We start from the raw sequence: 16,032 nt of genomic DNA, 5'->3' as shown, positions 1-16,032 counted from the left end.
GGAGAATATAGTGGTATGACTCCCGTATCCATGGCTCCCTGGCTGTTCCTTTTTGGCCTAGCCATATCCTGCGTTCTTGTGTGGGGAGCGGGACCAGAGACCCCACATGGCAGAGGCCTTAGGGTCCTGGGGTGTGAAGCCCGGGAGGCCTTTGGGGGTAGTCCCTGGCGGGCCCCTGAAGTCAGAGGCTGAGGGTGTGAGTATGGCAGGAACAGATGAGGGGCCTTCGTGTTTCTGGGACAGTGAGGACGAGGGCTGCAGAGATGTGCCAGTGCCAGCAGGGCCTCCTCCCCTCCGCCTCCCTATGACCAGTGAGCAGGAGACAACTGTGGGCCTTCTTAGAGCTTCCGTCATTATTTAATTATAATATAATAGGAAAGGAAAGGGCCTCTCAAGTGTATGTGGCGCCCACTAGGGACATGTGTTTCTGAGTCCCCAAACCCGGTGCCCACTGGCTGCTCTGCCCCGAAAACTTCCCTTCAGTGTGGGGTTGGTGAGGAACAGTGGACCTGGCTGAGGGTGCCCAACGAGAAGACAGTTGCACCCACCCAGCAGCCCAGGCAGAGCCCCCTGAGGCCCCTTTAAATAGCACCATGAACATGTGCCAAGGACGAGGCCACTCTGGAGTGCTGCCCCGCCCACCGGCCAGGAGCTCCACTCAGGCCCGGGGCCCCCACACTCCCCCGTGTGCTTCTTGAGGTGTGTGCTGCATCTCCTCATGACGGGTACTTCACTGGCCACCCCAAGGCAGAGTCTCCAAGCAGGACCCCGTGCTCTCATGTCCAAGCACCCATTTCCCTCGGAGGCAGTGGGGGCCGCAGGGATGCTAAAGCCCCCTGACACCCTCAGGGAGGGTGGGCAGGAAGCTCAGAGCAGCAGTTCAGGAGGGAGACTCTGGCCGGCTCAACTCGGTCTGGGCCTGGAGTCCTGGGCAGTCTCCTCTCTTTGCCCAGATGTAACAGTGGTCCCTCCTGTGCTCAGGTCCCCATGAGCATTGAGAGGAGAGCCAGGCAGCATTGGCTCAGTGCAAGGGTGTTATCCCGACATGGCTCAGCCCCGGTGGCCCCCCGCTCTCCCAACTGCGTGCTCCTCCAGGGAAGGCATGACCCCGGCTCTGGGTGGAGGGTCTGAAGGCCAACGGCCAGTGAGGAAGCTGTCAGAGGGGCCAAGAGCAGTGTCCGTCCTCAGGCCTCACAGGCTGGGCTCTCTGTGGGCTGTCAGCCGAGGCCCTGCGGCTGGGGGAGGCTGGGCTGCCTGGGAAGACGATGGTGGCATACTCCGTCTGTTCAGGAACACAGGGGGCCGGAGGCTCCGGGGTCTTCTCCCGCCACTGGAAGTCCAGTTCTCCGTAGTACACGGAGAACACAGGCCCAGGGGAGGGGCCCTGCTTCTTAGGGGGAGAAGGAGAGAGGAGTGAGTGCTCTCCGAGTGGCTGGCACACACACAGACGGACACATACACACATGCACACACAGACACATGCACACACACCCACACGGATGTTCACACATGCATACACAGACGCACAATGCACACATACACACACATACCCACACAGATGCTCACACATACACACACAGATGCACACATGCAAACATGCACACACACATACACAGACGCATATATACACACATGCACACACAGACACAGGCACACACATACACATGCATACATAGATGCACACATGCAAACATGAACACATGCATAGATACACACATGCACAAACACAAGTGCACACATGCACACAGATACACACATGCACACACAGAAACCCACACATGTGCACATAGTGCATACACATGCACACACAGATGCACATGTGCACACATAGACACACACATTTGCAAATAGCACATGCACTATGGAGCTGGGGCTGGGCTCCATGACAGGTCCCCATGCTCAAATGTTTGGGGACAGGTATGGCTGCTCGAGGCCACTCACCCTTGGGGCAGAGTTGCCTGGCCAACCCCCAGCACCATTTCCAGAAAGGGAAGGAAACTCACCAGAGGCCTGTCTTGGCTCCTACAGGCACAGACTCCTGCAGAGAAACACAGACAGGTCAGGGAGCCCTAGAGGCCCAGCAGGGGTGGGGTCTCAGGGGGTCTGGGTGGAACTTGGGGAAGCCTCAGCCAGAGTAAGGGACCCAAACCTTGCAGCCTGGTGGCCCAGTACCCTCCCTGCCTGCCCCCCTTCTCCATGTAACAACCTGACCCCCTGCTCGTCTCCCAAGGGTCCTGTTTGGACATGAGTTGTCTGGACACCTGGCCACAGGTGCCTGTGAAGGGAGAGCATGATCTGGAGCTCAGGGCCTGTGGAGGGGCTGACCTAACCCTGGGCTGGGTCCACTCTGGACCAGAGCTCCAGGAGGATCGACTCTGGCCCCTCCTTCCAGCCCCAGAGACATCTACCCATCATCAGAGTGGCTGATGACGGCCAGCTGCCTGGACCTGGTCAGGGTGTGTGTAGGCGGGGGTGGGCATCCACAGGCAGTCAGAGTCGGGCGGGGGCATCATAACACACCGCTGTGGCTGTGGCTGTGGCCACAAGTACCACCAGTGCTGGAAACACTTTCACGGTGTCCTGTAGCCTGAGGTACAAGCTGAGGTTTGGGGGCAGGCTTGGCACAGGTGGCTCAGCCCCATGATGGTTCTGCTTGCCTTCCTGTGTGACCTTGACAACTGTCTTCCCCACTCCCCCCACCCTTCAGGCCCCTTCTGAGAGCAGGCAAGGGGGAAGGGACGCCGCTGGTGTCTCTGAGGGGCCCCAGATCCTAGGAGGGCCAGTCTACCCCCTCCCTGCGGGGGTCCTCACTGGACGGCAGTGGGGGTAGGTACTGGTGGATGAGGCTGTGGGCAGTGCCTTGGGCTCTGCCCCACGGGGATGGCAGTGGGCTGGCTAAGACATTACCTCGCATGGCCCTGGGGAAGGCGGTGGCCAGGGCCCAGGTCAGCAGCAGCAGCAGCAACACGCCCACCAGAATGCTTGTGACACCGATGACCAGGCCCTGCATTTGGCCTGCGGGACTGGTTGGGGAGCTGGGGCCCTCAGTTGGTGGCTCTGGGACTCTCTCTGAAGATGCAAAAAGAGACTCAGGGACAGGGACACAAGAATGGGGACTCAGCGTCCTGCCCTGTCCTCTCCAAGTCCCAAGGGGCCTCGATCCTAGATCTGCACTGACCAGTCTCACCCAGGCCTGCACAACTTCATCCTGAGAGGTCCCTGTCACCGGCCCCCTCCCTCAGGACAAGTGGGTCTGGGGTGCTTCCAATCACAGAGGCCCACTGCTATTCGTCACCATGGTCCCAGACGTGGGACAGAGCCCTGGAGTGGAGCCTGGAGAGTCCCTGCTCACCCCTGGGGTCTCACCCCTATCCTTGGCCTCACCCCTACCCTGAGGTGTCCCAGACCCACACCTGTCACTGTGAGGTTGGCGTGAGGGCTCTCATTGATCTCCGTGTCGGGGAACAGGTGGATGGCCCCACAGAGGTAGATGCCGCTGTCATTTTGCCGGGCAGTGAGGACGCTCATTCTGAAGTCTCGCCCGTTGGGCAACTGTGTGACACGGAAGCGCTGGTCCCGGCCGGGCTGGCTGCTGTCCTCAGGGAAGGCGGCCAGCTTGTCCATCTGGTTTCTGGGGCTCATGCGATACCAGTTCAGCACAAAGTTCGTGGACGTGTTGGAGAAGCTGCAGGTGAAGGTGGCTGTCTCCCCCTCAGCCACCGTGAGATGGCGTGGGTTGAAGGTCAAGGGGCCCCAGGGCCTGTCAGGGGCACCTGGGGGTGGACAGAGAACCAGCAGACTATGAGGAAGGGACGTGGGGACAGTCCAGCAAGACCCCTTCCCACTTTCCCACATCCTATGCAATAGGAAGGTTCTGGAAGACCCAGCACACACTGGAGACCCCTCTGAGCACTGCTGCCATGGAGCCTTGCAGCCTCTCCTCGCACACCCCAGGGACAAGGCGCTCACCTCTCACCAGGTAACACCATGGTGGGATCTTGTCCTCTGATTGTGTTGAGACCTGGGGCTGGCTGCCTTCTGGCTCTGACCCCAGGTCTCCCATTGCTCCCTAAAGCGGTGGTTGTAAGGGCCTTCACCCATCCCTTACTGACCCCGTGTTCCCAGCTCTGCATCCTGGGTCCCTGAGCAGCCGCCTGGCCCAGTCCTGTCTGACCTGTGCTGGTGGAGGGGAGGGGAGGCAGGGTCCTGGGCTCGGGGTCCAGCCTTTCCCGCATCTCAGGACAAGCTCAGAGCTGATATGGCCATGTGGACACTGCTGACGTAGGAGCGTGGAGCCCTCCACGCTTCTGCCAAGACTTTGGGGGCTGGAGTTTAGAAGCAGCTGGGCCATCACCCCTGATATGGACAGAAACGAGGCCCCGACCGTCCTGGGCTCCAGCCCACACTCTGTCTGGGGAAGTCCCCACAGTGCAGGGGCTCAAGGCTCTCCCCACAAAGGGCCTGCTTCCTGACACATGAGCTCACGCTCACGCACACTCATGTTCACGCTTCTCTCCTTCCTGGCTGTGCGTTTATTGTTGCCCTCAGCTCTGTCGGTAAGGAATGTTTACTGGGAGTGGTTCCTCCCACACTGTGACGCAGACTGGAGGCTTGGTTGCCTCAGTTACGGGTCTGGCTGCTTCCAAGGGCAGGGTGACCCAAGGCTGGTGGCAGTGCAACTAGAGCTGAGAGTGCTGCTTCTGTAGGCCCAGCCTGCTCTGACCACGGAGCTGGAGGCTCCCAGGAGAAAGGGAGGTGCGGGACCCAGTGCCCTTTCAGTCTGGGCCACATCAGGGCGATGTGACCAGGAGAATGCCCTCTGCCCATCCTCACTGAGCACCTTGCATGGTGCAAAATCACAAATACTTAGGAAGAGCAGTTGGGCCTTGAGGTGGTGAGGCCAGGTGGTCCCTGAGGGGTTGCCAGCATCCCTCCACTTCTGCTCAGGGACACACAGGACCACCACCACCCCGAGGGTACTGAGGACACTGGCTTGGAGAGACCAGGGCCCAGTCAGTCTGGACCTCCTGCCATTCCCCTCCCTGGCACCTCTGCTGGCCACTGATGGATGGAAAGGGCTGGCACATGGCCAGCTGTGTAGCTGCAGGTGCTGTCCCTATGAGTCCTGTCAAGCGCCAGCCAGACGTGAGCATGAGCCGGAGCCAGGAGGGTCGCCAGGCTGGGGTCCACGGGCCCTGTGAAGGGACAGCTCTGTGCGGGGCGAGCAGTAGTCCACCCATCCCTGCAGAGGGGCGCGGGGTGTCAGGGAGTCTGAAGAAGCCTGGGAGGGGGACAGGCCTGGGCTAGGAGTGGCTGGTGCAGGTGGGTCCTTGCTCTCAGCAAGACCCACTGCCCTGTGGAGCCCGGGCGTCTGCTCACTCCCTCAATTTCCCGGTGGTGACACAAGCACCAGTGGGGCCATCAACCCTTTTCTTATCTGTGCTCCTGTGCTGAAACCACGGGCCACCAACAAGCCACAGCAGGCTGCCTGTGGCAGTCCCTACACGTGTCTTCCCAAACATTCACTCAGGAAACACAGTCTACTTGAGGAAACATCAGTGAGTGACAGTCCCACCTGGACACAGATTTGGCAAGATCGTACACTGCAGCACCAGAAGGGACAGTGTTGGTTCCATGGGCCACCCTGCTCTGAGCATCACCTGCCCGTACCCCCCACAAACACCCCTAGGGATGCCCAGTCTGAATAGCACCACCCCAGGTCGGTCTCCTACCCCCGCCCCAAATCCATGCCACCAACCGGGTCCAGCCTGCCAAGACCTCCAAGCAGACCCCTCTTGTGGCCAAAGCGACCTAAGAAGCTCCCCTCGGGACCTCTCCAGTAGGCTTCCCCCAGGAAACTCCTGCGTGGCCATTGGCTGAGGGGTCCTGGGATGCTGTCTTCGCCTTGTGTGGCCAGGTTGCCCTGCTTCTCTCCAGTTTAGGCTCTCATCTGCTCCCTTTCTCCTTAATTTGTGACTATTTGAGTCATTTGTCTGTTCGTTGGCTCTTTGTGATGTCTCTCATGGCATCTGAACTTGACCAGGTGTAACCTTGGGCTACCTGGGTACCTGTCCACATGCCCCCACAGGTCTCTAATTCATCACAAAGGAAAAGGACAGTTCACTTCTTTTGCTGTGGGTCCAGAGGGAACATCCCCATTGTGGGGTCTCCAATGGATGACCCAAGAAGGACCAACACATCTGTGATCTCCCACAAGCAGCAGACACACCTGGGTGGTGGGCACTTGCACTCCTGTCCTGGACCCTCCAAGAATGTCAGAGCTGGCAGCAAAGCAAAGATAAATAAGTGGGACGACATCAAACTGAAAAGTTTCTCATAGCAAAGGAGACCACCAATCACAACTAAAAGGCAGCCTGTTGAGTGGGAGATGATATTTGCAAACCATGTATCTGATAAGGGGTTAAAGTCCAAAATATATAAACTACTCATACAACTCACTAGCAGAACAACAAACGATCCAATTAAAAAATGTACAGAGAACCTGAAAGGACATTTTTCCAAAGAGGACACACAGATGGACAACAGACATACGAAAAGACACTCAATGTCACTAGTCATCAGAGAAATACAAATGAAAAACACAATGCAAAATCACCTCACTGCTGTCAAAACAGCCATCATCAATAAATCAACCAACAAGTGCTGGCGAGGCTGTGGAGAAAAGGGAACCCTTGTGCACTGTTGGTGGGGTTGCAGATGGGTGCAGCCACTATGGAAATCAGTGTGCAGGTTCCTCAAAAGGTTAAGAATATGATCCAGCAATTCCATTTCTGGGTATTTATCTGAAGAAATCCAAAACACTGATTCGAAAAGATATCTGCACCCGTGTTTTCACTGCAGCACTATTTACAATAGCCAAGATACAGAAGCGACCTAAATGCCCATCAATAGATGACTGGATAAGAGGAGGTGGTTCATTACACAATGGACTATTGCTCAGCCATAAAGAGCATGAAGTCTTACCACTGGCAACAACATGGGTGGACATGGGAGTGAGATAAGTCAGCCTGAGAAATACAAATACCCCATGCTCTCACGGATATGTGGAATCTAAAACAAAACCGAAAAGCGAGTGTGTGGACACAGAGAACACTGGGGGGGGGTGGGGAGCCGAGGGAAGGGGTCCCAGGGCACAGGCTGGCAGGTATAACAGGAGGCAGGGCTGGGCGGGGAGCACCACATGCCAACCAGGCCACAGCACTGCACAGTCGGCCCCTGGCACCCACAGCAGTGGACTTGACCAGTCTCATAGCGAAATGTTTGAAAAACTCAAGGTGCCCGGAAAATTCCCAAACATCGAGCTTGACTTTGCCACATGCCGGGCACCCTCCTGAACCCACGTGAAAGAAAGGGTCAGGGTGACCTGCCGCAGCCCACGTTGTCAGCAGGTGCCCAGCCGTTTTGTCGGTGTCCTTGGGCAGCCTTGCATTTGGTGCCCGTGGGAGCCTTGGGACCAGTCCCCGCGGGGCCGAGAAACATTAGTTATTTATGTAGGTGTCATCTCCTCTCATAAGCTTTGGCCAGAACTTGCAAAATGCTGGTGGTGGGTACATTCGACCTGAAGACGTGTTTTTCCTTTTACCTCACATGGAACTTAAGAAAACCAAAACAGTCTAGAATGAGTTAATATTATACAATACAGACTTCACATAACAATTTGGATTTCTGGAAGACCTGGGATACTGAGCGTCGCTCCCGCGTCTGGAGCTGGGTAGTGGCTGCCCCTTTCATGGGGGCGTGCACTTGCCAGGACACCCCAGTCCCCACCCGATGCTTTGTCCACCCGTAGCGTCTTCTTTGCCTCTGGAAATCTTGGGAACCAGTTGGGAACATATGATGGTGGGTTAAGTGTGAATCAGTAAGAGCTTGGACTGCTCTAAGTGGCGTCTGGGGAACAACGTGAAGGAAAGAACATGAGACAAAGCGCCAAGGGAGGATTTTCGAGATTTAGTGACAATGCAGTGTGGCTGGTCAGGAATAGCAGTGTGACGCTAAGTGGCCAGGTGCTGTTCTTGGCAGGCAGGGCTGGTCATGACTCACAGCCGTCCCTGGAATGGGGGCATTAACGTGAGGAGGTCACACACAGCCTCTCTGGGGAGGCAGCCCCCAGAGCTTCCTGCTTCAAGGGGGGACCAACTCAGTGGTGTGTTTGTGCCCCAAGGTCCCTGCAGACCAGGCTGCAGCCTCGTGGAGCTTCTTCCCTTTTATCCTGAGCGTGTGTCCCATAAATCCTGAACATCAGACCCTCAGTAAATCGTGCCCTTCTGCAGCACCCAGTGCTGACGGTGTTACAATGGGATCAGGTTGTCCAGCGGAGGGCAGGTGAGCTGCAGGCGCTCCGGGAGGGCTGCTCACGCTGTCAGCACACTGAAGTCACACGTCAGGTGACTTTGATTCTGGGACAACCGAGTGTGAGGCAATCAGCAGGGGGTATGGAACCTGGGCGCAGGAAAGTGGTTGGGATTGAGGTTTAGGTCTTTCCCGGGGAGGACACAATCCAGGTAGCGGGTCATGCGTCAAGTGCAAATAAGAGCTCGATTCTTTTCGGGGGCACAGCACGGGCACAACTCATTGCCTCAGTCGGCACAGAACTCCGGTTCGTCAAGACTGACGAAGCACCCTCAGTGATGCTCAGGCCAAGTGCAACGAGTTCTGCTCTCGGCCATAAGTGAGCCCAGTGGGACGATTACCCCTCAATCGATCACCAAAGGACGGTGAGGTTTGCATCTCCATCCTCCCTGCAAGCCGTGAGCCTCCCAGATTCTTCCACAAGGGCCTGTTCTACCTTAATAAAATAAACCAACTTGTTCATTGCACTTGTACTTGACAAGAGAGTTATACCTCTGTCTTCATTATACTGATTATATTTTTAAAAATAGAAAGAATAAAAACAACAGAGGAGAGCCCTCAGAGGTCCCAAAAGTCACACTGCTTATGTTTTCAAACACAGGTCTCCCGAGCCCAAGGAAGGTGGTTTTAAATGCTTTAAATCTTGTTCTTGATTTCATTCCATAAACTGTAATTATAACTCTTGCTAACATGCTGAAGAATTCCTCCCCGCCTGGGTGTTCATATCGCCCAAATATTTACAGGCTGTCATCACTTCTCAGCCATCTCTTTGCAAAATCACACACATTCTGTTCCTATAATGTCTTTCACAAAGCAGCTTGCTCAGAACAAAGCTGCTTTTCTTAGTCTTGCGTTCCATTTGTCTCCATCTTCTCAAATAGTACTTATCAAAGGTGAACGAGATATTTCGGGCACAATTTAGTTCTTGACACATGCTGACACCACCTTGAGCAGATGGCATTTTCTTTAGTTTTTGTTATCAGGGAATATTGGGGAACAGTTGTTTTTCCAGGACACATTAGCTCCATGTCAAGTCGTTTTCAATCTTGTTGTGGGGGGCGCAACTCAACTCCAGGTCAAGTCGTTATTTTCAATCTAGTTGTGGAGGGTGCAGCTCTCTGGCCCATGTGGGAATTGAACTGGCGACCTTGGTGTTATGAACACTGCGCTCTAACCACTGAGAAAATTGCCGCCCTGAGATGGCATTTTCTACCCTAAAGCAGTCTGTGTGGAAGGCAGAGTTCACCTTCTCTCACCCTGACCCCATGTCAACCAGAGTCCCGGGGAATAGAAGCCCCCATAGGGCTCCAAACAGGGGTTTTACACAAGGAATTGGTCTCAGCAGTGTTGGAATGTCTGACGAGGAAAAGGGCAGACACAGAAGCCACATGGGCCCTGGCTGCAGGGCAGCGCTGGGTGGCGGGGAGCAGCCAGACCCAGGAGGCTCACAGCCACCACTGCTAAGCCCACTGTCATCACGGCTGCAACTGCCCACTCCCTAGAGGCCACAACCGCTGGCTTGTGGTGGCTGGTTTCCTGCTGAAACTGGCAGGCTGAAGCCAACCACTGTTGTCAGAAACACCTAGAGCTTTTCAAAATCTAAATAAAATTTTCCTTTTCCTTCAGCTTTCCCATCTTTTGCCAGTTCCTCTTTTTGGAAGAACCAATCCAGAAGTCACCTGGCTGTGAAATCTGGGAGATTTAATTCTCGGTGTTTTGGCCCCAGAATGAGAAAACGTAGGAAGGAAGCTAAGGAAAAAAAGGCCAGCGAGTGTCACACACCCAATCCCACCAAATCTTCGGCACAATTTTAACTCTCTACTTTTTCCATCCACCAAATAACGATAGCAGGTCAAGTGTAAACATCAGTGCAACTTCAACTGTAACTCGGCAAGAGTAGCGTTGGCACATATAGACACCTCCAGCAGCTTCCTTAAGGAGCGGTTCCCACAAAGAGCTCTGAGGAAAGCATCTGGAGAAAGAGCTGCAGGGAGCCTGGCAGAGTCTGCACTTGGCCCCTTTGGGACGTCACCCTTCAGATGAGCATAGTAATGGCTTGGAGATAGTCACCAGTCTCAACCGAATGTGACCTTTTTGGCTTTGCAATTGGTATGCATTAGCGGAGAAAATGGTCACAGTCCCTGCCACCTGGAGTCTGTGAGGGACAAGCAGGGACTAAAGTCAGCAGACAGGAGTATGTGTGTCTGTATGTCTGTCCGTGTGTGTGTCTGCGAGTGTGTGTCTGTGAATGTGTGTCTGTGTGAGTGTGTCTGTGTGTGAGTGTGTGGTGCGTGTGAATGTGTCTCTGTGTGTATGTCTACGAGTGTGAGTGTGTCTGTGTGTGAGCGTGTATCTCTGTGTGTGTGTGGGTGTCTGTGTGGGGGACTTTAGTAGGTGTTTGGAATGAAGCCAATTAGATGCAGTGATAAGAACTAGGATCAAGAGGATGGATCTAGTTAGGGCGCCTGTTCAGGGGCGCCGTCTCTGAGGAAGTGACATTTCAGCAGAGGGCAGGTGGACTCAGGCACACACAGTAACAGGGCCACCCGGATGCCCCCACGTCGTCCCCATCAGAAGCTGTTCTTGAACTCTAATGACATCTGCACAGAGAGTGAGAATAAGCCTTTGAAATGTTTATAGTAATTTGATAGACTGCTTTTATGTCTGTTAAATCTAAAGATAAAACATATTTCTTTACAGTTTTCTCAGTAGTTGAATTTTACTCCATTTTAGATGGTCCTATGACAGACTAAAGAAAAGGGTAGACGTGACCTGTTGCCGCAGACAGCTGGAGCCACTCTGCTCGAAGGGAGCAGGAGCTAACCTTGAGTGGAGGCCATGAGGGTGGCTATGGGAGAATTTTGAGGAAGAAAAACAAAGGCCTGGCTTTGACTTGAGTGCAATGGGAAGCTACTGCAGAATTCACAAAGTTTTAAATAGACATATGATGCCATTTAGATTAAAAAAATCATCGTAACTGCCTTGTGAAGAATAAGTTGAAATGAATTAGAGAGCGTGAGACAGGACCATCCCTGGGAAGCTCCCATAAGTTTCCTGGAGGTGACGATGGCCCAGACGTGGCTGTGATGGGAAGGAGAGAGTTCACTGGGATGGAGGTGGAAGAGCTGGCACACGACCCTGAAGAGCTGGAGGTAATGGGGGGAGGGGAGGGTCTGGAAGGCAGGTGCCATTTGTCAGAGGAGGAGGTGGGGCTGGGTACCCATGTCCAGACATCACTGGAAGTTGGCTTTTTCAGCCTCAGAATTGCCTGGTCTGCAGAGAATGGAAAGGACTGAACCCCCCAGGACATGTCTGGGGTCCTGTGGAGCCTGGGAAGGGAGCTACATGTCTCCCGGGCATGCAGATGCCCAGACACTCAGGTTTGTGTCTCCACGTCTCTGACATGAACCGTCAGCAAGTTCACTGAGCACCTGTGCTGCTTGAGAGACCACAGAGGGTGCTGCAAAAGGTAACAGCCATACAAGACCTTTAAATTTGCTATCTGGAAGGACATCTAAGATACACACAGAAGTATAAGACCCTCTGGTATGTGTTATAAGAGGATGCTAAAGTGGGCAGGACTTTGCCAAGGGAAAGGTGGAAAGCTTCGTGGAGGAGGAGGCATCGACTGCTCTCAAAGGAGATGGATGAATTTGAATCAACAAAAACCAGGTAATATGTTTCTGTACAGATGTGTGTTTGTAGAATATATAATATTAACCCCATGCATCACACATTCCTATTTATTTCTACATCTTCATCGATATAGATGAGTGTATATACACACATGCTAACAACCATCTGTATTATGTATGCATGTGTGAAACTGTGGAGTCACAGCTCCAACCCAGTCGCATGGGCTCTTTTCCCTGCTTCCCTCCCTGACAGCTGGACACCTGGCTCTGAGAGTTTATAATATATTCCTTTGTTGTCCCATCTTAATATACACAAGAAAGCTCAAAATTGCTGGCTCATTTGTCTGTGAGAAACACGCATATTAACTGGAGGGTGGTACATCTGTACAATAACTTGTGTCTTTCGCTTTAATAGTAGTTGATCAAAATATGCTGTCCCCTAGGCCAGTTCTTCTCTCTCGCCAATGTTAGGGTGCTGGTGTTGCTCTCAGTTTTGTTGGTAACATTAGTGAGTGCTCGTATTCCATTTTGGGATACCCCCACATTTGGTATATTTTTGTCTTCTTTACATGGAGTAAGACGCACTCATCTTGGAGTATGACTGTCTGAGTTTCGACAAGTGCTTGATCCATGTAGCACCAGCCGAGTCACGGTACAGAGCTGTCCCGTGTCCCCTGAAGGCCCTTCCTGCTGCCCCTGTGCACAGCCACCCCCACCGTCAACCTTTGCCCACCATCACCTATTTCCTGTGTCTATCTTGGCCATTTTGTGAACAGCATACAAATGGAGTCACATACAGTTGAGTTAGCCACATGCCAAGCACTTGCTGAGTCCACGCAGATGACGTGCTGCACAGTGCCCTGGCCTCTGTACAAACACGACGCCGTTTTCTCAGAGGGACTTCACCACAGCCCGCAGGGGTCCTGGAACCCACCCCGAGACACCGAGGCAAGGCTGTGCTGCACACTTGAAAGTAGCTAGGAGAGTGCACCTTGAAAGTTTGCATCACAAGAAACAAAATGCTGTAACTATGTGAGCCGATGGCCGTTAACTAGACATAGCGTGGCCGTCATTTCACAATACAGACAACACCGAATCATTACATCCTACACCGGGAGCTGACAGAATGTTATGTCAATTACATCTCAATAAAACATTCCTAATCCTAAGGCTTTCCATGTCTAAATAAAATTGAGATTTGATTGGAAGAAAAAAAAAAAGAGCTCCAGGGCCGACAGAGGCGGAGACAGAGAGAGGTGGGCCTGCAGAGGACAGTAACGTCCACACAAGAAGGCCGTCCTTGACCCGGCTCCATCAGGGGAAGATAAACCTGCCCGAGGCCTGAGGTAGGACACGGGGGCATCTGAACTTGGGGCTGCATGGCAGCTACTGTCCCGGGAGGAGCGTCTGTCTGCAGTAGCGCCCAAGGCTCGGCCCAAAGCTGGGACAGTGCACAGATGGACTGACATGCCTCAGGGCTTGGCCTTATGTGGACACAGGGACGTTGCACATACAGTTGTTCTAGACGAGGCCTGGAGGGGGCCCTAATTCAACACGACTGTGTCCTTCTAGGAAGAGGGACATTTGGACAGACACACAAGAGAGGGCCACGTGAAGACGGAGGCAGAGACGGGGTGATGTGTCTATAAGCCAAGGGACACCAAGGATTGACGGCCATCACTGGAAATGGGAGTGGCCTGGAAAAGCCTGGAACACACGCTCCCTCTGGGCCTCTGCACAAACCACCCTGGCCAGCACCTCGGTCTTGGAGTTCCGGCCTCCAGACAAGGAGACAATGAACTGTTGTGTAGGCTGCTGGTCTGTGGTGCTTGTTACAGCCGCTGACACAGAGAGCAAGTGTGCTAATGTTGTCAGCTGGCAGTTCGGGGTGAAGGGTATTCACTGCTGTATTTTTGTAACTTTTCTATATGTTTCCAATATTTTCAAAATTGTAAGTTAAAAAAAATAAATGAAAAAAAATAAATGAAACAATCTAACTTGAAAAAAATGTGTCATGGGCTGTGCTGGACACTTTTTATAAATTGCTTGACTCAGTTCTCACGACCCTGTCGGGCAGGCATATTGTCCCCAACTTGCAGGGGACAAAAGAGCTGTTGCTCAGAGAGGTAAGGGACCTGCCAGAGATTACAAAGCTCAGCAACAAGTGCCTTAATCTGTACTGCTGCTGGCCCTCACTCCCTAGGACTGGGGGCGGCCACCCACTGGGTTTGGGATATTTCATACAATGCAAGAAAACATGCACGTGAAGAGGGGGCTTTCCATGGGAACGACTGAAATAAAAAATGAGGAAAGAAAAGAGCTGTGTCATGGGATGAAAAGTGGCCTGCAGCCCAGAGTGCCCGAGTCTGGGGACGAGCAGGAGGATCACCCCACACGTGACGTGGGCAGCTCCAAGGGCTCCGTGCCGACACAGGCTGGCACCCAGGTCACAGATGGGGAAACTGAGGCACACTGAGTTTGAAAACCTTGCCTGACACACAAGCTAGTGCATCTGACACTGGAGAGTCTGCCTGCAGAACCTTTTTCTCATCTTTCCCAGCTTTGGGAAGTAGTCCTGGAGGCCTCACAGCCCCCTTTATGCTTTCGGTCCCCTCCCAGGATGACACACACCCCTTCTGCTCCCATAGCTGGGCTTCCGTGAGGCCCTCCACTGGGTACCTTTCTGCCACAGGCCCTTGGACCATCGACCCCAGCTTCCTCCACCAATCCTGAGGTCTTCCTGCTGAGGAGGAAAAGCTGGGCTGCCTGGTGCCCCCATGGTCACCGAACAGGCTCCAAGGGGGCAGAGACGACCGAGAGTGCTTGGGCACTGGGACTCCAGGACAGGTGGTCCCGGTGAGGTGTCAGGGCATCCCACTTCATTTTGATCCTTCCAGGGGCTATCATCTCTCATCCCAGCGAGGCCTAGTGGGAAGGCCCTGAGCCAGGCATGGAAGCTCACCTTCCCGGTTCCCATCTGTGCGTCACAGACTGGGAATGAGGGCAGCCAGGAGGCGCCCCCTCCCTGACCATCATGCTTTGACCACAGGACAGCCTGCATGGGGCTGGGGCCAGAGTCCCTCACCAGAGCCGGCTGTGGACGCTGTCAGCCATACCTAGCACTGTACACCCAGGAATCTCGTCCAGAGACCCCCAATGGGGTCGGGGCGAATAGTCTTTACTCACAAGGTTACACTTTGGTGTAATTGGAGTAAGTCTTCAGGCCACCTAGCCTGTCCCTCAGGAACCACTCAGGCCCTATGAGTGTCGTCCCATCCCAGGAAAACATAAGTGGGGACAAAAGATTTTTCAAAATGTAAGTTAAAAAAAATAAATGAAAAAAAAATAAATGAAACAATCTAACTTGAAAAAAATGTGTCATGGGCTGTGCTGGACACCCTTCTAGCAGTGAAGGGTGGGTTCTGCCTCATCTCTAGTGCCCTAGTGGCCACAGTGTTTCTGCCACTGCTGGAGGGGCGGGCAGGCAAGTGCCTGGTCAGACCTTGGCTGTCCGCCACCAGCCACTCCTCTGGGCAGTGGGCAGCATGGACACATGGGCTCTGCCCAGTCTGTCCCTGTCACCCTACAGACAGACACGCCCGTCCCACTGGGCACAGAGGAAGAGCTGGGACACTCCTGCCTGCTCAAAGGACTCACCACCAGATGAAGCCAGAAAAAGCACTTCTCCAGCCCAAAACCACACAGCACGCTGCCTGCTGGAGCAGTGTTAGGCCCAGGGGCCTGGTGCCCCCACAGCCCCTTCCACATCCCCAGGGACCACGGCGCGTTCCCAGCCCCGACTCCCCACACGACCCAACTTGGAGCCACATACCTAGGAGACACCCTGGCCGCCAGCCCAGCTGCAGCACGACCCAGATGAGTGGCCAGGGCGCCCATGGGGTCTCCATGCCCCGAGCGCCAGCAGTCTGTCAACCTAACCTCCTCTCTTCCTCTGTTCCAGTGGAGGCAAAAGCAGAAAGGAAACTGTCCCCGTGAGATTGAAGGGACACGCCCCAAACCCCCGCCC

The 16,032-nt window shown here is 54.1% G+C and overlaps 1 protein-coding gene across 2 annotated transcripts; it reads right to left on the bottom strand.

Moving 5' to 3' along the window:
- Positions 1-346: 346 nt before the first annotated feature.
- PDCD1 (programmed cell death 1) lies at positions 347-16,032 on the bottom strand. Of its 2 annotated transcripts, none has more exons than XM_033112339.1 (5): positions 15,838-16,032; positions 3,414-3,773; positions 2,908-3,069; positions 2,004-2,038; positions 347-1,387 (listed from the first exon to the last, which is right to left on the bottom strand). In XM_033112339.1, the coding sequence occupies exons 1-5, from the start codon at positions 15,911-15,913 to the stop codon at positions 1,157-1,159; spliced, it is 864 nt and encodes a 287-aa protein (XP_032968230.1). In that variant the 5' UTR covers positions 15,914-16,032; the 3' UTR covers positions 347-1,156. The 2 variants fall into 2 exon arrangements, with proteins under 2 accessions (XP_032968230.1, XP_032968229.1); XM_033112338.1 differs by having other exon boundaries at positions 347-1,390; positions 15,838-16,030.

Source organism: Rhinolophus ferrumequinum, chromosome 8 (assembly GCF_004115265.2).
Source record: "Rhinolophus ferrumequinum isolate MPI-CBG mRhiFer1 chromosome 8, mRhiFer1_v1.p, whole genome shotgun sequence".
Taxonomy (NCBI): domain Eukaryota; kingdom Metazoa; phylum Chordata; class Mammalia; order Chiroptera; family Rhinolophidae; genus Rhinolophus; species Rhinolophus ferrumequinum.
This window is presented reverse-complemented; position numbering and strand designations above follow the sequence as displayed.